The sequence below is a fragment of the Lingula anatina genome, chromosome 3, assembly GCF_051362555.1.
Source record: "Lingula anatina isolate TDL-2025a chromosome 3, LinAna3.0, whole genome shotgun sequence".
Classification (NCBI taxonomy): Eukaryota; Metazoa; Brachiopoda; class Lingulata; order Lingulida; family Lingulidae; genus Lingula; species Lingula anatina.
In genome coordinates this window covers 10217988-10235086 of record NC_141769.1, presented here as the reverse complement: position 1 = coordinate 10235086, position 17099 = coordinate 10217988, and the positions used below count along the sequence as shown (strand labels likewise).

At 37.9% G+C, this 17099-nt stretch overlaps 2 protein-coding genes across 2 annotated transcripts; both read right to left on the bottom strand.

Annotated features, from left to right (window-relative positions):
* Window positions 1-7866: 7866 nt before the first annotated feature.
* LOC147762894 (complement C1q tumor necrosis factor-related protein 3-like) lies at window positions 7867-9646 on the bottom strand. The gene is made up of 2 exons (XM_087008129.1): window positions 9096-9646; window positions 7867-8731 (listed from the first exon to the last, which is right to left on the bottom strand). Exons 1-2 carry the CDS (start codon window positions 9199-9201, stop codon window positions 8340-8342), a joined length of 498 nt encoding a protein of 165 aa, XP_086864255.1. The 5' UTR covers window positions 9202-9646; the 3' UTR covers window positions 7867-8339.
* A 1157-nt stretch (window positions 9647-10803) lies between these two features.
* On the bottom strand, window positions 10804-13421 carry LOC106156505 (complement C1q tumor necrosis factor-related protein 3-like). The gene is made up of 2 exons (XM_013531786.2): window positions 12339-13421; window positions 10804-12019 (listed from the first exon to the last, which is right to left on the bottom strand). Exons 1-2 carry the CDS (start codon window positions 12394-12396, stop codon window positions 11544-11546), a joined length of 534 nt encoding a protein of 177 aa, XP_013387240.2. The 5' UTR covers window positions 12397-13421; the 3' UTR covers window positions 10804-11543.
* Between the last annotated feature and the right edge of the window lie 3678 nt (window positions 13422-17099).

Genomic DNA, 17099 nt, shown 5'->3' with positions numbered 1-17099 from the left:
AAAGCACTTGTCAGAACACCGCTACGATCAAATTGTTTATTTGCTACACGAAATCGAACAATAGCTGTTTTAAGGTTATTGTAGCCCTTTATTATCATCCAGATATCGAAAATGAATCTATTCTCTGCCTCTAATTATTCAATAATGCATCTATCTTTGTGCTGATTTAAAGCAATAAAAAGTCCCTCGAAAAACAAAAAATATCGGCGTTTATATTTTTTCGTTGCAATATATAAGCTTAGGCAACTCAAAGCTTTAATCGTCAGTTTAACACTTTTCTATTTTAGGTTAAAATGGAAATCAGTATGGGGAGTAACTTCAATCCCTGAACAGGATTTTATCACGAGAATTAGCAGAGGTGACCAGAAGAATATAGACGACAATCCCGTGAAATAATTTTGGTTTAAATGTTTTTAGTTATGGAGTAATGAGCCCCTAATTACAGACTTTCATTAAACGAAGGCATTATTTTGCTTTTTCGACGATAAAATATGAACTAAGACTTTTAAGAAAAATCGCTATCAGGGTTTTGAGGTACTAAATGGTGACATTAAATCAGCGTTAAAACAGTGATCGTGGGTGATCAGGTAAAAGAGAAATTTGAGAAACCAATTTTTCAGTTCTTACCCCAAAATTGCAATTATGGCGTCACCCGTAAGATGACATATGTATAAATGTTAATTAATGTAGTCACTGAACACTGAAGGTTGATTTATTACCCAAAAGAATGTATGTAAGGCAGAAAATAAGGAGTTTTGGGCGAAGGGTGACAATATCCTTAAAATTCGCTATTCTAGTGATGCCACGTTTCCAAATCTTTTACTTTCCCTGTTATTTGTCATATGGATTTAACATCCTGTCTTTCGAAAAAAACTTATAAAAGCGCAAAATATTTGAGTTTTGATACTAGAAGATTGCAGACATCCAAAAGATGTCTTAACAATTATATGAGTGTGCGGTGTAATACTGTGTTACAGGTATGTTTCTGATTGGCTTAAACCATTTGTATTGCTCTTGCTGATTGGTTCAAATCATTCATCTTTGTGACACGGCAATTCTGAACCTCTAAACCTCTAAAACGACGATACCAGCCATCTTCCAAAGACACGTAAGCGTCAGCATGTATATAAGCAAAATACCATAGCAGAGCATTAGAAAAAAGAGGGTAATCAAACATGAAGGTCGTAATGCTTTTGGCGATGGTTTTGTATATTTTGGTCAGTTCAAAAAGTTTTAATGATGGTCATGCAGCTAATTTGCCAAAGCAAAGAAACCCTAGGTCAACAAGTAACTCCGCCACTGTCACGTCTACAACTTTGTTTTCTCCTGAAACCGTCAGCAGTCGCGACAACCAGTTGAGAACGACTCGGCCTAGGCACGAAAGCACCAGAGACCAAACCGGCCCTCCAGTGGTCACTGAAAGTGACAACCTCATTATCACAGACCAAATGAGCACTGGTCACGAATCTCAAGAACATTCATTTAACCCAACACCGAAGCTAGACCAGGTTGGTTCAACTTTTTCAATGCTGTATTCACAGAGAGAACTGATGCTGTTGAACGTAACAGTTAACACCCCGTTTTGTGCTAGCCGTAAAGACAGCTTGACCAATGATGTCGTCCTAGTAACTTGTTTCTGCGACGACTTGTGTAACGTGTTTGGTGATTGCTGTTGGCCATACGACCGCTTTTGCAACGAAACCAGAATCACGGGCTTTGAAATACAGAGAAATGATACAAAGTGTTGGTTACAGGCATCCAGAGAAATCGCTGACGATGACAGTAAATTCTATTGGGTCGTGTCTTCATGTCCAAGTCACTGGAGTGATGAAGATGTTCGAAAGAAATGCGAGTTCAATGGTTGGTCCACTGACATTAATGTTTTATTGCCCGTCTCATCAACAAAGGCAAATGTCACATTTAAAAACGCTTTCTGTGCAGAATGTCACAAAGCGATGTCACACAAAGCATGGAAACCCAAGATTGTTTGTCAGAAGTCAAAAATAGAAGTTTTCAAAGACGTTAAGACCGTTGCCGGACTTTTGGAGCAGATTCATTTGACACCAGATTGCATGGTGCTCTTTGATGCTCCGGAACAGTACCCAGGGCGCCCTTGCATAGGCCCTGGAGGGGTGCACGAACCACTGAGTGGGACGGTTGACGGGATATGTCCAAACAGAGCCGACGCTGAGTCCTCGCGTCTTTGTAATTACGGACCCGTGTCCGTGACTTATTTTGCAGGACCCCATGGATACTCTTATGGTCGAAATATTTACTGTTGGCTTTGTCGCCTGCCACGGATAACTATCCCAAGCATTCAAAAGTGTAATGAAAATGGTAAGCCATCTTCATCATACGTTTGTTATTTTTATTGAGGCCATTACCAAAAAGAGAGTGAAATTGTGTCATAATATTCTTACCTGCTTTTTGTTTATGATCCATTATTATTATTTTAAATACGCTTTCCAACTGTTTTGATCTTAAAGTAACTGACTTAGCGACCCCATTCACAATCACAAAGTTCACTGAGAATAAAATTGGAGTCATTTGACTCTCTAGTCAGAGTCCAGCACCCTTGACCCTCATGGAGTTAATTTGACTCCTATATAAGGGTCAAATTACCCCACTACCAGAGCTTTAGACTCTCTTATCAAAGTCAATCACCCCCTGGCTCTCATGGAGTCAATCTGACTCTAAAATCAGAGTCATATTATCGGGGGCCAGTGTGTGGCTGACCCCTTTCACCGACTTGTTTCGCTCGCTGGACAGTAAGCTTCGTTTCATTACTTGTGATGGCAGTGAGCAGACGGCGTGGAGAGAACAGTTTTCATCTTGCTTTGTCACTATAAACATTACTTTATTGACCATAGTTGGTTTTATGCATGGAAAAGTGGTTTTCAGTGTGTTTCTGCATGCAGATCTCGTGCACTTATTACTGGCCCGGGCTTTCAGTTGCCACACCCTTATGTGGTATGTGATAGCAGCTCGGCGACGAGTGTTGTATCTGGCTTAAACCACGGCCTCTGATTGGCTACTACACTAGTAGTGCAACAGACCGGCAACAGAGTGTGGAACGCACTCGTACATGACGTGCTTGTATGTCGAATACAGCACGGCCGAGTCTTTTGTTCTACGCGCTAGCCGTGGTTTAAGTTGGTATACAGGTCAGCAGGTTTTGTTTCCAGGTTGTCAGTGTCATGTCAGTGGAGAGGTATGCTCACTCATTGGTATATTTGTGATATATATATATATATATATATATATATGTGTGTGTGTGTGTGTGTGTGTGTGTGTGTTTGTGTGTGTGTGTCATACTGTTTATTACCAGATTTACAAACTGTTTGTTATTGCTCCTTTCACACAACATGTGACCGCATGGTCGAGTGGTTAGAGTGTCCGCTTGTGGGACAGGATAACGTGGGTTCGAACCCGTCCGGGGACACAACAGTCTGGGATCAATGATACTTGCTGTCTCTCCACTTGGTACTATTGTTGATGTTTTTTGATCGTGATGTCCCAAGGAGTAAAAAATTCCTTAGTATGGCGTCATACGCCATGTCTCTTTTGTAGAGATATATCAAGGGATGAACGGATGTGTGAATGGAGTCAATTGTGACCCTCCTGTGGGGTCTGGAATGGCATTACTCCATTGGTGTCAACTTGACTCCAATTGTGAGTTATTTTAGGCACCACTGTTGGACTCCAAGTTTGGAGTCACTTGGACTCCGATTTTATTCTCAGTGTTTGGTATAGTTAGATAAAATTCTATTAACTTATCGATTTATTAGGACGATTATTTTGCACATCATTTTTTGTGCACCTAATACTTGACCTTTCAACCTCCAGACGAACTAGAGAGGAAGGGGTTTGAACCACATGGCCTTTCTGCTTTAATTGATTATCACAGAGAGGCACGCTGCCAGGAAACTTGGACTCGCGTAAGCATGCATAATTCTTTAACTCATTTGCGCCACATTAAAATATAGTTGAAACCTGAAATATAAACGAAAATAACACTTCGAATATATCATCTGAAGAGTTCATATTCTTCATATTTGCAGTGTTGTCTTTATTCTGGTACATGAATCCATTGGTAGTTGGGTTACCTTTACAGAAAATTCTAGAAGAATTTTTAAGGGGAGTCTGTTATTGTATCTAATGTAGGGATTTTTTTCCATTTTGTTATATGTTATCATTTGTATATGTTCCCCTAGTGAGCCTCCAAGTATGGTAAATTAAAGTGAGTAATGTAGAAAGTTGTCATTCTATTTCATCATTTCATTGAATTGTCAAATTTGACTTATAACGGCAACCTATTAGCACGCTGGCCGTACCACGCACAGGAAAATGTACCTGTAGTTTAAAATGTTTTATACATATTCAGGCCTACCCAACTACCAGACTCGGCACCGAATGATCCCGAATTCACCGGTAGATCGGACCACACTACCCGTTTTGAAGTTGTGCGTCAGTACGAATTTCACAGTATCATATACCCCGGAACAAATTTTGAAATGAGATGAGATGCACTACTTTCCAACCCCGCTCAGAATCATCGCTATCGCATCGGTTAGGCAGGAGCGGTGTCGCGTCGGATACTTCGAAGCTCGTACTGACGCATACCTTGAAACGGGTAGTGTGGTCCCAACTACCGGTGAATTCAAGATCATTCGGTGTCGAGTCTGGTAGTTGGGTAGGCCTGATATTTTTCCACTAGCACACGCCTCATAAACGGTAAATGCCGTTTGCGCTCTCGAACCTGGGATTTGTTATCGCGAACGAATTAAATACTTAAATCGCGATGTCATGGCGTGAATGTATAATAAGTGGTCGCTGGCATCACATGTACCCCATGTACATAAAAGCCAGCATTCATCCGGGTCTCTAGCTATTTACATAGGGTTCTTTTTCTCAACCCCCAATCCGTACATGCGGAACGTACCGAACAGGTACCCAAAAGATTCGCGATTTGTATCGCGGTGCTCGCGCCCACTAAATTTACGTTCGTGGCATGATATCGCAGTTTGAGCCAATAATTCGTCATTTGCGATCACGAACCCGAGGCTCGAAATTAGGAAAGCCTAATTCGTTTTTATGACCTGTACAATTTGGATTGTATTTTAGGATGCCTGTAAGCAGTCCGAAGAATGTCCAGCGGATGTAAAGTGGTGCTCTCTCCCCCTCGATCTTATCATTAACTTGACATTCAAATTAAGTATCCAACTCAGTCCTATAGAGCCCATTAAGAGACCATGTGAGTTTTTGGCACTCTGCACTCTTGGCTTCAAGTTTTTTAGTGGGGGAGACTTATCTAGCTTTTCACCACGTGGCGCGTGGGTGCTTTCAGAAGAAGGGATAGAAGGAGATTGGTGCACACTACCCCGAGATGAGAGGGGTAATATCACCATCGTTATACCGATAAGACTTAAGCAGGGCGTTCATCGTGTGAGCGACGCCGATCGATTGTTCGAGGGCTTTGTGGATGAAGTCAAAGTAAAATCTCACCGTCAGATTTATTTCAAAATTAATTTTAACGTCAATTTTATGAGATACCGCAACTCCTTAAGTGCGATCTCGTCTGGAAAAAAGAGTGCCGGTATCCCAACATCTCTCTCTCCAGTCCAAGTCAATCTTATGTTCTGGCAGGCTTTGATAGCAATTTTCATCAATTATATGTACATCTAAATGTGCAGATATCTTTATATATTGTTTTATTCATTTCAGTTTATGCCAGTAGTGGTGCATTCATTAAGGATATAGTAACCCTTGATTATCATCCAGATACCGAAAATGAGGTTTCCTCTATCTTATTAATCAGTAAAGCATCTATCTTTGTACTGATAAAAAAACTCGAAAATATGAAATATCGGCCTTTATATTTCTCGTTGCAATGTATAAACCTAGGCAGCTCAGTGCTTTAATCGTCAATTAAAAACCTTTCTATTTTGAGGTGAGAGAGCAATCGGTATGGGGCATAACTTATCCTTGAACAAGATTTTTATCACGAAAATTGGCGGAGTTTACCACGAGTGTTAGCTACAATACCGTGCCGCCATTTTGGTTTAAATGTTTTTGAGATTTTCATTAAACAAAGGCATTATTTTGCTTTAATATTAACTAAGACTTCCAAGAAAAATCGCTGGCAGGGATTTAGAAGACTAAATCAGACGTTATAAACGGACTGGGCGTTTACTAACACTACCCTCAGATCTTTTAGCACTAACACACATATTAACCACCTAACCCAGAAATTAACCAGCACTACCAGAGCAGATGAATGTTAGTGCTAGGAATCGCGTTGTTGGTGCTAAATAATTGTACGGTGTACTGGTAAATTCGTGTGCTTTGTGGTCAATATTACTGTTTGTGCTAAAAGATCTGCGGGTAGTGTTAATAGTCGCGTAATCCGTTTATAAGGCCGGTAAATAGTGTCATTAAATTGGCGTTTTAACGTTTAAAAACAGTGATCGCGGATCAGGTAAAAGAGAAATTTGAGATACCGATTTTTCAGTTCTTACTCCAAAATTGCAATTATGACATCACCCGTAAGATGACTTATGTATAAATGTTAATTAATTTAGTCACTGAACACTGAAGGTTTATCTAATACCCAAAAGAATGTGTGTAAGGCAGTAAATAAAGTTTCGATTACTAATTAAATAAACTGGTTATAATGGTCATTGGCATGACTGACGACCAGGGTTTGAACTGCAATCTAGCTGCAGTGTCTGGTCTTACAATTTTTAGTTTATGAGAGATGAGCCCGCATTATATCGCCTCTTTACTACTGTAGTACTTATAATATCAAATTTCCTGGCACCGTCTGTACTATTTACTGATTATTTTGATTAAATAGACTTTAGAACTATTAAAGTCATCAGTTGGAGTTAGCAAATTCACCCCAATGTATTTTAAAGCGACAACATTATCTCATAAAATGACACCTTGATTTCTATGATATTGTATCAGATTTAAAAAGAAAAATATTAGGTATACTTCAGAAATTTCCATTGGTTCAAACTACATGTATCACACGTACATGTAGGCAGATTTAATAAACATTTAACTGTACAATTTAAACGAATTTTAAATAATTTAATTGAAGCAACAGTTTCAGGAAAAACCTGATATTTTAATGAAATTTGGACTTCAATAAAAGACCTTAAAACAAGTTTTCTGTGGTTGCAGTGTATGTATTTACATTTTCTTCTTTTTAAAACCCTACTCAATGTAACGGTCAACTTTTGCTTCAAATCTTAACTGATTCTTTACAAAATAAAAATCAACAACAAAACAACACCAAATTAACATATATGACAAATATTTATTCTTCATGAACAAAAAAACTAGACAACATTGAAAATGACATTTTTTTTATTTTGTAGTGAGAAATAAATATATAATTTTAAGATTATGAAACATATGATATAATAACATATCATGTGTTTCATATGATATGATATAATAACATATCTTGGGCGTCATGGAACTATCTATCTTACATATGCTAATACAGTGTATATACCAATGCTACAGTATGTTTTTTTTTCATTTTGCACTGTATTTATTGTACAATGTACAACTATAGGCATCCATTGAAAGCATTTGTTATGAATAGTGTAAAAGAAAAATTCAGTATCCATGATATGACCTGTACTATCCCATCCTACAAAAAGCCAAAAAAAAAAAAAAAAAGAAAAGAAAGAAAGAAAGAAAAATGAATAAATAAGAACGCTACGGTCGACACATCCGATGAGGCAAACCCGTTTTTGAAATGAAAAACACAATGGGCACTCCTACCGCAATCTTCTCCAGTCACTCGTACATTGCAGCATGTAGCTCGGTTGTGATATTTACGCTCCAGCCTTTAATCACATCTTATTTATTGGACTTGGTAGATGATATTATTTCATCAATCAACAATTTGTTGAAAAGCCTTAGGAACAAAGGCAATCGAAATACCGTTTTATGCATCATTTTATTGCGGATAAAAATATCGTTCAACAAGTAGTCCTAGAAGTCGTTAACGGGAAAAGAGTACATGATAACCATTATAATGATGGCAATGCATTCTAAAAAGTAGAGAGAAGTAGAAGTAGAATAATACATTCCAGTTTTATGAAATAGTTATTTGGTAGACGGAAACATTTTAATCATTAGTGAGTATATTCAGCAGTTCTTTTTATCGTTCCTATTTTCGTGACATAATACAGTTCATGTGATTGTGCGTGTGTGTTTGCGTGTGTTTATGTGTGTTTATGTGTGCGCGCGTGTGTGAACGTGCGTGTATGTGTGAACTTGCAATTGCGCACGCCATCTTCTGCTTGTTTATGTGCCTGTTAATCTTCATACAAAAGGAATCCATTAAACGAGACATGAATGTGCTCTGGAAGGCTAATCGTAGCTCCATTCGGTTGCTGTTGGAGCCACACCCTGTCTCCCTTCTGTAGACGTAGTATGGCCTGGTTGGTCGAGGTATGATAGCCCGCGGACCCAAAGGCTTCATTCACATAGCCGGCATTGGTGCGGAGGTACACTCTAGCACTCTTGACACCGCTGTGAATAGCGAAAGTGAAGAAGTAGGTTCCGTCGACCGGTGCACGGAATGAGGAGACGTCATCGAAGCCTCGTCCAAGATTTGTCAGGGTCTTTTGAAACGCAAGATCGACAGCGGCGTTGCCGTTTCTCACAATTGAAGTAGACATGGCGGAGAATGCAACTTTGGTTTTTCCTGAAAATAGTAAAACCTGCTTGCTAGTGGCCTTCACCTGGTAGTGCTGAAGATTAGATCTAGCCTGGTACTCAGTACTGATATTACTCACAACTGTACTCAACGTTCCCTCTACCAGTGCCTCAGATTGATCAAGTTTACACTACATTTTCACAACTTTGTCTCTTGTTAATTCTATCCAACTTTCTGTACTGTGAGCGGTTTATATGCGGAATTACTTTCATCCCTCTGCTGGCCCCTATTTTATAGAATACTTGCTGCACGCGCATGAGCGTGTGTGTGTGTGTGTGTGTGTGTGTGAGAGAGAGAGAGAGAGAGAGAGAGAGATAGAGAGAGAATGAGAGAAAGATTGTCTTACATGTACCTGGATAGGTGATGTGACAGGTTGGAGTGGGACACTGACTTTCTTCTGCATCTACCATAAGGCAGATAAAACTTGCCAAGACGAAGCTGATTGCTACAAATTGCATCGTGCAGCGTTTGTAAACAAATTCAACTGTGTTGTCGTGAACGTCTAATGAAATGATTTATACTACACAGACAAGGATATTTGAAGGTGACATTAGCCCTTTTTACACTAGCAAGCAATTGTGGTCCAATAAACCCTTGTTATCTGTCCTTTCACGTTACAAAAAATAGCCTTGATAGAACCGCGGTTTGGCGTCGAAATAGCTAAATTGAATGTTGTCATTGCTATCTAGACAAAACATGTTTATTTTATTTCCAGATGCAGCAAATTTGAAGATAACAAGTAATAATAACCATGACTCACAATAATATGAAATCTTTTTAAATCTGTATCCTGTTGGCCTTATAGTATAGGATAACAACATTATTTAATTTATAAAGCTAACTGATGTGAACAAGCGAATATAGGGCTTATTTTCATTGACACAAGTGGTGCACGTTTATCGATCCAACTTCTCTAGTGACTGTCGCTTAATGCAATCAGTTTATCAAAGTAATACGCCTCCTTTTGTTTCCAACGTACTCGTTTAAAATCACAAGCTTATCTGTTTTCTATTGAGGAAGAGTGTTGATCTGTTATACTGATTGCATTCAGCGAGGGTACTCTCAGCGTTGGATCGATCTACGAAGGCCGTTAGATAAGGGAATGAGCCCTGAAACATATGGTACACAGTGCGCGTCTGAAAATTCACAAAACTTATATTTCTACAAAGTTTAGACATTGTCTGCGTATGAAAGCTATAAAAGCCTCAAATAAAAGTACGTGACGTCATTAGCTCCTGTAATGTACAGGAAGACATGGCCATCTAAATGACTGGCCAGTTGTTTAGAACTAAGTAGCTGAATTAAAAAGTGCTGGGACGAGTAGAGCAATGATTCGTGATTGGATAAATTGCTTTTTTCTCCAGGAATTTTGGCGGATAATTCCCATTTAAAGTATCGAAACGATGCGAAAAGAAGTCCTCTTGGCGGTTACGTTATACATGTGTTCGAGCCAACGGAATTGGCCTTCTATATGCTCGTTTTCAGATGCAACATTTAGTATAACGTGTACATAAAGGATGGGTCGTAGTTTTCTAAAATGAAACATTTGAAACTCCCCAGAAAAAAAAACATGAACTCATGGGATCACGTGAGCTGGAGGAGTACAAAAATGTGGATAATTTGAATTGATTCAAACTACATGTATAACACGTACATGAAGGCAGCTTAAATGAACATTTCACTGTACAATTTAAACGACTTTTAAATAATCTAATTGAGGCAACAGTTTCAGGAAAAACCTGATATTTTAATGAAATTTGGACTTCAATAAAAAACCTTAAAACAAGTTTTCTGTTGTTGCAGTGTATATATTTACGTTTTCTTCTTTTTAAAACCCTACTCACTGTAAAGGTCTATGTGGCAACTTTTGCTTCAAATCTTAACTGATTCTTTACAAAATTAAAATCAACAACAAAACAACACAAAATTAACGTATATGACAAACATTTATTCTTCATTAACAAAAAAACTAGACAACATTGAAAATGACATTTTTTTTATTTTGTAGTGAAAAATAAATATGTAATTTAAAGATTATATAATATAATATCATATCTTGAGCGCCATGGAACTATCTATCTTACATATGCTAATACAGTGTATATACCAATGTTACAGTATTTTTTTTTTCATTTTGCACTGAATTAACTGTACAGTGTACAACTATAGGCATCCATTGAAAGCATTTGTTATAAATAGTGTAAAAGAAAAATTCAGTATCCATATTACTGGAAAGTTTTCCATGATATGACTTGTACTATCCCCTCCTACAAAAAGTCAATGAAATGAATAAATAAGAATGTTACGGTCGACACATCCGATGAGGCAAACCCGTTTTAGAAATGAAAAACACAATGGGCACTCCTACCGCAATCTTCTCCAGTCACTCGTACATTGCAGCATGTAGCTCGGTTGCCTTAAATCACTTCTTATTTGTTATATTGGACTTGGTAGAAGATTGTATTTCATAAATCAACAATTTATTGAAAAGCCTTCGGAACAAAGGCAGTCGAAATACAGTTTTATGCATCATTTTATTGCGGATTAAAATATTGTTCAACAAGTAGTCCTAGAAGACGTTAACGTGAAAAGAGTACATGATAACCATTATATTGATGGCAATGTATTCTAAAAAGGCTTTAGGAAGTAGAATAATATATTCCAGTTTTATGAAATAGTTATTTGGTAGACGGAAACATTTTAATCATTAGTGAGTATATTTAGAAGTTCTTTTTATCGTTCCTATTTGCAAAATACAGTTCATGTGATTGTGCGTGTGTTTGCATGTGTTTGTGTGTGTTTATGTGTGTGCGCGCGCGTGTGCGTGCATGTGTGAACTGGCAATTGAGCACGCCATCTTCTGCCTGTTTACGTGCCTGTTAATCTTCATACAAAAGGAATCCTTAAACGAGACATAAATGTTCTCTGCAAGGCTGATTGTATATCCATTTGGTTGCTGTTGCAGCCACACCCTGTCTCCCTTCTGTAGACGAAGTATGGCCTGGTTGGTCGAGGTCTGACCGACCGGGGTCCCATAAGCTTCATTCACGTAGCCGGCATTGGTGCGCAGGTACACTCTTGCAGTCCTGACACCGGTGTGAATAGCGAAAGTGAAGAAGTAGGTTCCGTCGACCGGTGCATGGAATGAGGAGACGTCATCGAAGCCTCGTCCAAGATTTGTCAGGGTCTTTTGAAATGTAAGATCAGCAGCGGCGTTGTCGTTTATCAGATTAGTAGTACACATGGCGGAGAACGCGACTTTGGTTTTATATTTTCCTGAAAATAGTAGATTTAAGCCTGATTATCAGTGGCCTGCACCTAGTAGTACTGAAGATTAGATGTAGCCTGGTACTGGTATTACTCACAACTGTACTCAACGTTCCCTCTACCCATGCCACAGATTGATTTTTCACTATATTCACAAATTAGTCTCTTGTTAATTCTATCTACTTTTCTGCAATGTGAGCCAGAATTTTTGTATGGAATTACCTTCATCCCTCGGCTGGCCCCTATCTTAGGCTATACGTGTTGCACGTGCATGTGTGTGTGTGTGTGTGAGAGAGAGAGAGAGAGAGGGAGAGAGAGATTGCCCTACCTGGATAGGTGACGTGACAGGTTGGCATGGGACACTGACATTCCTTTCCGTCCATCATAAGACAGTTCAAACTTGCCGAGACGAAGGTGATTGCTTAAATTTGCAAATTCAACTGGGCTGTCGTGAATTTCTAATGAAGTGATTCACTACACAGACAAAGATATTTGAAGGTGACATTATCCCCAAGCACAAGCAAGAAACCTGTGGTCCAATAAATAATCAGCCCGTTCACCTTTGAAAAGATATCCGCGTTAGAACCGCAGTTGCGTCGAAATAGCTAGTGTGGATGTTGTCATTGTTATCGGTATTTTTCTAGATAAATCATGCAGAAAAGTTGAAGTAAACAACGTTAGATAGATCATGACTCACAATCATATAACACAAAAAAGTATATCCTGTTGGCCAAAATTGCTTAGGATTATAACGATTTACACTCCCCCGAACGTACGTTCTTAAAACTAACTGTGCGAACAAGTGAGCTTCAAGGCACATGTACACCGAACGCGTTTGAAAATTACTGGAACTTATATTTTCTACATATTCTATCCGTCCTGCAAAGCTAGTAACCTTTATGATTTATACCTTTTAAACTTCTTTAAAGCTGACTGGAAAGTCATTTAGAACAAAACCATTGAATTAAAAATGAAAGAAAACACCGACTCTAAGTGCCGAGAAGAGTAGAGAAAGAATTCGTGATACGGACAAAATTCCTTTTTTCCCACGAAAATTGATTTTTGAGGGTAAATATCCTTTACAGTATTTAAATGATTTGTTTACGAAACCTTCTTGACGATGAGGTTATATTCGAGACAACGGAATAGGCTGTAAGGTTCGATTTTAGGTTCACAGATCGAGAAGAAGTGAGCAACAAGAGTCGTGGATTTCCAAACAGCTTTATTCCCACTACCTAACTTCTCCCTCTACCCACCACCTGTTCTATTTATATGTACCTTAATGTCTCATTATAATAATACTTTATAATAAATCTTACTAGGCGCGGGCGCCGCGACATCCTATAGTCTAGGCGCGGGCGCCGCGACATCCTAGGGGCGTGGGACATGCTAAGGGGCGCCACCGCGTCCCTTACAAGGCCTTGTAGAATGCTCGTTTTCATTAGCGACATGTAGTGTTACCTGTACATGTAGGATGGGTCGAAGCTTAATTTTAATGTAGCCTTTGGAATGCCGCAGACATAAAAACATGAACTCATGGGTGTTGCAGAGATGAGGGAATACAAAAAAGATTTGGACACATATACAGCTCCATTTGGCTACTTTAGAAAATTTGAAAATAAATAAGCTTTCCCGTATCGGCGCTGAAACGAACGCTTCATGCATATTTTTTTCACGAAAACAACAAACAAAGACCCCGAAAGAGAAATAGTCATTTGACCCAGGGCTTAGCTGTCCGTCTTTGGTTTGTGACAAAAGCGAAAATGTCAGATAAGATGCTCCGGGTTGTAGTAAGAACAATCATCATGATTGAATTACCGTGGCCAACGCCCAGATACTTTATTCAAAAAAAAAAAAAAAAAAAAAAAAAAAAGAACTTGCCAGAACGCTGTTTATGTTGAGCTAATCGAAATATCTCTCGTGCACATGGGCAAGAAAGTCTTACGTTGTGACAAAACTTGACAGTTGCAATTTTGTAAATTTTGTAATTGAATCGTTATAACTCAGCCTCTGTGAATGGCAAATAACCATGCAAACACACAAACGTTAAATAAAACCCAAGAACAATAAATAATGAAAGATGGTTAAAAGTCCAATCTTAAAATTAGTCTTCCCTTGGTTTATGATATGGGGAAATCAAATTGTTTTTGACTGATTATGCTCATGGAAATAGACCCAAGAATAAGACTAGATTTTGTATCAGTAAAAGGTAACGTTCATAGATAGGTATATGCCATCAACAAGCTATTACCAAAGACACACACACACACACACATATAGAGAGAGATTAACAAAATTTACCACCCCCCTTTAAAGAAAGAAATTAATAAACAAAAAGGAATAGTTTGAGGGTAAATATCGTTTACAGTACGTAAATGATTAGATAACGAAATCTTCTCGACGATTAGGTTATATTCGAGACAACTGAATGGGCCTTGTAAAATGCTCGCTTTCACTAGCGACATGTAGTGTTACCTGTACATGTAGGATGGGTCATTAATTTTTTAGTGAAGCCTTTGGAACGCCACAGATATAAAAACATGAACTCATAGGAGTTGAAGAGATGAGCCAATACAAAGAAGATATGGACAAAGTTACAGATCCATCCGTTAAAGGCATAATAACTCTTTGTATGAGACCTATATTTCACAATAAAAACCTTATGAATAACTCATAGAAATATAATATATTCTGTTTTACCACAAAAACAGCAGTTATAGCTTTTATTCTGATATTTGAACTTGTCTTTAGACCACGTGACCTCCATTGATGTCTATACTTTGTTAAAATCTCTTAAGAGATTTTAACAAAAAACCAAACTTTTTAGAAAAAAACCAGGGACTAACTTTGAATGTAAAAATGGATTCATTAACCATTGGTAAGTATGGGAAAATTGTTGTTTACTCCAGGAAAATTCATTTTTTGGCCGAAACGAAGAGTTATTATTGCTTTAAGGGAGGCAAAACATGGAGCGTACACGTGACACATTATTACACAACTGTAGGATCCATTCCTTGGCAGAAATGATTCACCTTATCGGGTTAGATTTGAATTAGATTTGTCGGCTCTTTTATGACTGTAGACGTATACTTTCTTTTTGTTTCTCAATTTGAACTTAAGAATATTAAATATACATGTAAAAGCAAAGATGGTTTATGTAATTTCCTAGGAATTTTGCTCATTTTACAGTTGTAAGAGATGGTATATTACCTTTGTGATTTAACCAGTAGTGTAATAATAATATTAATAATAATAATAAAAATAATAATAATAATTAATATTAATATTACCTTGCTCAAAGTCTTGATCTCCATAAGGCCAGAAGGTCTGTAATTTCACAGTGAACACGACACCTCTTTTTGCCTCGCAACCATCACCGATTGCAAAAAGGTATGTGACCAGTCGCTACATCTCGCAAAATGCTCAAGAGATATTAAAAAAGTGGAGAGTAGAGATACCGTGAAAATGACAAACTGTGAGTAATAGAGAAACAACAGACTTTTCTTTTTTTATCAGATTGCTTTATTTTTACTGAACTTTGAAATATATATTTCTGTTAAGCAAGACTTTAACAAACAATATAGTCATCATTTGGATATCGCTGAAGTGACGTCCTTTGCTCCACGAAAACATCTTTGCGTCCATTTGTTCTTTCGTTTAAAAGAATTGTGAAAAAGAAAACCTGGAAAACCAGCAGACTGGCCAAAACACATCTAGTTGCCTAAAAAATCACTGCACACAGTTACTCTAAATATAAAGTTCATTTTAAATAGTACAAATCAGTACCGTGCATAATTAATTTCTATGTCTAAGTCATGCTAGCGTACGTTTCATGCTGTGAGCAGTTGACTCGGCATTAACATCACACTTAGTTTACGATTATGAAATACTGGACATGTATGAGTAATAGCGATGCACATCTATATATATACAATTTTGGTACTATTTATCTATATTAAATTTTCTTTTTTGTATTATTACTATTACTATTTACCTCTGTACATTTTCACCAGCTCAGTCTGGCGAAGAAAATATGAATAAGTGTGTTAGGAAACGCGATGAATCTTATCCAATAATGGGGCATCAGTCGACACATGCACAAAAACACTGATATGTAATATGTTAGAATAACATGTTTTGTTGGTTAAGTACGATTGCCATATATAGTATATACGGCACTAAAGTATCATACGTAATTGACCGCGCCAATCCAGTGGCAAATCCAGTCATTAAAATTCCGTGGTTTTGTAGAATGACAGTGAACGGTTAACAGCAATCAAACGCCGCCGACGATCAGAGCTGTTAATTTTGAAAATTTGAAAATAAATAAGTTTTCCCCTGTCGGCGATGGAATGAACGCTTCATGCATATTTTTTCGCGAAAACAACCAACAAAGCCTCGGGAAGAAAGAATCATTTAACCCAGGGCTCAGCTGCCCATCTTTGATTTGTGACAAAAGAGAAAATGTCAGATAAGATGCTCCAGGTTGTAGTAAGGCTATATCTAGGGTTAGGATTGGGGTTGGGTTAGGTTAGGCCCCATGTCGGCTCTGAAAAAATGCTTCATTCTTTTTTTCACGAAAACAACTAACAAAGACTCCGAAAGAGAAGGTCATCTAACCCAGGGCTCAGCTGTCTGTCTTTGCTTTGTGACAAAAGCGAAAATGTCAGATAAGATGCTCCGGATTGTAGTAAGGTTATACCCAGAACAATCATCGTGTTGAAATGGAGGAGTACCGCGGCCAACGCCCGGGTACTTCATTTAAACAAAACAAAGCACTTGCCAGAACATCGCCACGATCAAATTGTTTATTTGCTACACGAAATCGAACAATAGCTGTTTTAAGGTTATTGTAACCCTTTATTATCATCCAAATACCGAAAATGCCTCTGCCTCTAATTATTCAATAATGCATCTATCAATGAAAAATCCCTCGAAAAACAAAAAATATCGGCTTTTATATTTTTTCCTTGCAAAGTACAGACTTGACATTTAATATGGAATATTTTTTCCAAATCATTTTTCATCAGTTTTTACTGACTGATAAATGAAAATAAGGATTAAAATCGTGTTCTAATAACTTTTAATT